Consider the following 5,166-nt stretch of genomic DNA (forward strand, 5'->3'; position numbering starts at 1 on the left):
GATCTGAAGTTGGCTTTCCCAGGCATATATATTCTGATTTGGCCGGGTTGATCGGAAGCCTCCTTTCAGAGGACCACGCCACCAGACGTTCTAAGTCATGCTGAAGAGCCACTCGGTCTTCGTCACACTCAATAGGTTTCCATATCTTAAGATCATCAGCGAATAACAGACTTGCCGACTGTAGGACCCCTGGTAGATCATTCACATGTAGTAGAAACAGAACTGGACCCAAAACCGTTCCCTGAGGTACGCCACTAGGTGACGTATACCAGTCTGTACAGTGGTCGTTTACTCTCACCTTCCAGCGTCGGTCATGCAGGAACGATTTGAGCCAACGAAGTAAATCCCCTCCTATGCCGTAGCCCTGCAGTTTTTTTATCAGTTCAGTGTGGTCTACCCTATCGAACGCCTTACTAAAGTCCACGAATATAACATCAACAGCATGCCCAGCGTCAACAGCGGCTAACCAGTGATGACGAGCAGTGAGCATGTTGGTCACACAAGAACGGCCGCGAAGAAAACCGTGTTGTGCCGGCGTAAGAATTTGAAATTCATCCAGCATATGCAACAGAGCCTGCTTCACGATCTTTTCCAGAACCTTAGCGAGTATGGGAGTAAGGCAGATTGGACGGTAATTTGTGACTCGAGAAAGATCTCCGCCTTTGGGGAACGGCCGAACAACTGAATCTTTCCATTCCTGAGGCAACACGCCTTCTGCAAGGGATTTATTGTATAGAGTCGTGACTGCAGGTGCAATGACTGGTGCTAATGTCTTCAAAATTACGGGATGGAGGTCATCAGGACCGGCGGACTTTGCCGTATTGAGCGACAGAAGCAGAGAACACACCTTTTCGGTGCAACACACCAACGAATCCAATCTAACCGCGCAGGAACCAGTAAGACTGTCTCTTGAGGGGTTTGTGGCATATACAGAAGAAAAGTGGCAGGCAAACTCAGTGGCCCTCGCGGAGTCTGAGGTGATGGTATTGCCATCTTGATCTTGTATGTACGGTAGCTCATCAGAGGATTTGAGATTTCTGTTGACATAAGCAAAAATCCTTTTGGGCGTTGTTTTGGCCGATTCGGCGAGAGAGTTTTCATAAGCTTGGCGTTTTCTCAATTTCGTAAAATTGCATGAATTTCGCTGCTGCTTATAAGTTGCATAATCCACGGGATCACGAGACTGTCTATAACGGTTCCACAGTTTTCGGCGGCGTTTGGTCAACGTTACAAGCTCGCGATCGAACCAGGGTGGGCGACATCGATTTGATTTGCAATGTCGAACAGGCGTATATAGTTCGCATAGCCATGATATTTTGTCTTTAAGAGAAAGCCAACATGTATCAACGGATCCTTCTGTTGGTAGTGTCCAATCCATCGAATTTGCCGCAATTAATAAAGCATCAAAGTCTGTTTTCCAAACATTTCTCTGGGGTAATCGCGGTGGAGTGCGATGATGTGGAAGCCTAAGATATGCAAACAATGTCATATGATCACTAGTGCCCAGTGGTTCAGAAACTGATAAATAATCCAATCTTTGCTCGGCTTGAGTAAATAGTAAATCTAGGCAGGAAGGAATCTGATAAGGCAGAGACCGCGTCGGTTGATGCACATGCTGTATCAATCCCATTTCTAGCACCGTATTGAGAAATGTGGTTTCCAAGTCGGTACAACCAGGGAGGGCCGTATAGCTGGACCAATTTACATGGGGAAAATTGAAGTCACCCATAAGTAGCACGTTTCGGGCGCATAGATTATTCTTAGCTCGTGTAATCCAGTCGGAAGAGATATTAGCTGGACTTCTGTAAAGCACTCCCACGTGAAAATTGCCTTTGGTCGTGATGATTTCGCACCAAATTTGTTCACAGTAACAATCATTACTCAAATAAGTGTTTTGTAACCGGCAACGTATGTCCGACTTCACATAGAGGAGCACCCCACCATGAAGCCGCTGCTGACGATCGCAACGAAAATGCTCATAGCCAGGGAGTTTTATCTCTTGATCGAGGACAGTCAAATCCAACCAGGTTTCTGCAACACCAAGAATGTCAGGATTTACATCAGAAACCCACTGCCGCAGATCATCTTGTTTCGATAAAAGGCTGCGTACGTTCATAAAAGCTACACGCAAGCCAGCGAATGACTCTGGCTGCGCGCTGTTAAGGTGACCGGGCGGTTTATGAATGCACGCCATTTGACTATTCGAAAATTTACGATACGTAGATCATTTTCACCTTCAAGAGTGCGCCTTCGAAGTTCCACGACAGCGGCTTTGAGCTGAGCTCGCTGAGATGGATCCATATCTGGTCTGATGTAAATATCCATACCTTTAAGTCTCCATGCGCGAGAAAGTAAGTGCTTGGGAGCGTCTGCATTTTCGAATACAATTTTTAGCGGTCGGTGGATGCCCGCAACTCGTTTTCCTAATCGTAAAATTCGTCGAACTCGAATTCCTGGTTCATCAGCATCGGCTAGTTTATCAACAAGTCCCTGGAGCAGATTCAGATCATGGTTGTATCTAGCCTGTGCGCCTTCTTCACCAGATTCTTTCGATCCAAACAGCATCAAACAATGATCGCGTGGAAACTTGAGTGTTTCTCGGTTTCCTGAAACAGTTGGTTGGATCGCGCTTGCGGAGCTGACAGGTAAACTTTCAACGACCTCATGGTCATGAGCTGGCGGCCGGGTTTTCATACGATGTCTCCGTTTCGTTGATAACCAAGGTGATTGCGTATTCTGTTCATCAGTACAATCGGATGACCTCATGGGGGCATTAAGAGTTACTGAAGGTTCCACAGAGTTGACATCTGGAACGTTCCGAACAAGACTGTCTTGCAGGTCGCTAGATGGCGCTGGTGCATATCGCTTCGATTTCTTCGATTTCTGTTTCTTCCTTAAAGGTGATGTGGAGATAGATTTGCATCTAGTACACGTAAATGATAAGTTATCGCTGGGATGAGCCAAGAGAGCAGCATAGATGGATGAGTGAATGTGGGAACACTCTATGTGCTCCCAAGTTGCACAAATATCACATTTCAAAGCTTTGTCGGAGTCCGAAACGGGTAGATCACAATTTGAGCACAAGGATGACACATCACAGATGGTATCCATATCTACGCAGCCCAAACTGACTATCAAAGTGAGCTATATCCGAAATCAAAATGCGAACCAACACCACGAGCACGCAACTTGAACCGCCCGCCAGAATGGATGAATCCGAGCCACGAGACTAGTGTGGACACTGGTTCTCCGAAGGCGGTGGCTCATGGTGATTCATGTTGATGAAAACAGAAGAAGCCTTCTGAGCTCACATTCAGCAATCAGAGTAGTGTACCGCCACTAGCATGCCGTGCAAGACGATGGAACGCATTCTGAATTGGGCCACCCTAAGTCACCCGAGTACCAATGACCTTTGATCCCCAGCGCAACTCGGATTTCTCCTAAACCATTCTTGCATGAGAAACATCCACTCCATCGAGTCCCAAACGTCCCGCTGCCCCACAAACTCCATTCTTATGGGATTCATATAGAGATTCTACACCGGGTTATGACGTTCCTGCCAGATGAAACATTCCGAGTGAAAATCGCCTCAACCTACTCTACTTTGATACTTCGCCACTGGAGTTCCACAAGGCTCCGTTTTGGGACCATTGTTGTCTCGACGACCTTTCCGATGTTATTTCAAGTCCACGTCTATTTTTTGCGGATAACTCAAAATCCTGGAGTTCCAACGTCAATAGCTTTTAAATGAATGTCGACATCGCCGGGCGGTGGTCAGTGAACGACGAAAAACGCGTCCGCATGTCATTCGGAGGAGACTGAGCGAACGCCTTCGTCGCGCATGGTTCGGATGGATCCGAAGATACCACAAGATTAGATACCAAAAAGGATCTCGGTATCCAGCCCCCTTCAAACATATCCTCCTCACTGCATCATGAGAAACTTGCTCAGAGGCATTCGTCGTCCTACAGATGATTCGGTGCACCCCCATATTAGTTGCACAGACTTCCAGATAATCTATGGGGCCTGAGTCAGGCCACTTCTTGAATATGCCAACCAAGCTGTCTACTCTGGACGCAACCCTCATCCAGGGTGTCCAACGGACTGTGGTTAATTAATTAGTGTGTCTTGGAGTGTTTGAAAAGCTTCCCTTGGAATGCGGTCGGATCCAAGAGGACCTAGGTTTTACTAACGCCATGTCTGAACAAGGTTTAGCCATCATTACACAGCGGATGCTTGGAAAGAGAATTTTCATGCTCAGGGTGCAGACTTTTATTGGGTAACAGTTTCTTTTATTTTGGGTAATTTGTGCGTGGAATTACCCTTCATTACCGCTTCACGCTATATCTAGTACCCAGTTCAGAACACTACGATGCTTTTTTTTATGTCAGTACTCCCGTTTGTTAGCTTACTTTTGTTTGCTGAGAATTTTAAGAGCGCTAGCGACCCTTGTTTCAGGTGAACGGTAAGAACAAACTCGACCCGAGAAGCTTATGGGAAAACTTCGATCGTGTGTATGAGTGCGTGAGTCCATGAATACGTGATAATCAAGCAAATAACACAAGGTGAATGCTACTCAGGTTTTATAATGAAATCTGCTCAAGAACCCTCAGTTGTTAGGGCGCAGAGTTACCAACCGGAGGATCCGTGGTCCGAAGCTAACCTCTACATCCAGGCTGCTGCTGTCTTGGCTTGGGCAGCTTGGCAGTACTTCAGCCCTCGCGTTTTCGAGCGGCATGGCAGTGTTATGTCTTGATGTAAGGTAGTGCAACTCTGTGTCGGTCCCTTGGCTTCCTGCTCCACCCACTATGGTATAGCAAAAGGCACGGTAGCTGTACACAGCCCTTTATGGAGACAAAGGAAAATCAGTACAACTGTTTATATATAGGGTAGTCACAGAGTGTTCCACAAGGTCGTGCCAGAATGTCCGTGAGGGGGCGAGAACCGTCGAGTCAAGGTGCTTGACTCGGATTGGCTGGCATTCTGACCAATCAGGGCATGCCTACGTCTGGCCCGTGTCCTGCACGTGACACATGCATCCAACTGATGTGATGTTCGGTCATTAGGGACGGCTGGCCCCCGAACACCTCCCCCTTGAGAGGGCTATCCAACCGACTGCTGCTTTGGATTCCACTGTGATGACTCATGGAGGTTCTGTCGCACGTC

General features: G+C 47.3%; 1 protein-coding gene across 1 annotated transcript in view; it reads right to left on the reverse strand.

Annotated features, from left to right (window-relative positions):
• Positions 1-2,121: 2,121 nt before the first annotated feature.
• The window catches only part of T265_01253 (hypothetical protein), a gene marked incomplete at both ends in the record, with an annotated part of 17,178 nt that continues 14,133 nt past the window's right edge, over positions 2,122-5,166 (reverse strand). Inside the window, one exon of the mRNA XM_009165238.1 lies at positions 2,122-3,144. Within this exon, the coding sequence (XP_009163502.1) occupies positions 2,122-3,144 (1,023 nt within the window). The remainder of the gene's footprint in view (positions 3,145-5,166) is intronic.

This window comes from Opisthorchis viverrini (genome assembly GCF_000715545.1).
Source record: "Opisthorchis viverrini unplaced genomic scaffold opera_v5_13, whole genome shotgun sequence".
NCBI classification, from domain to species: Eukaryota; Metazoa; Platyhelminthes; class Trematoda; order Opisthorchiida; family Opisthorchiidae; genus Opisthorchis; species Opisthorchis viverrini.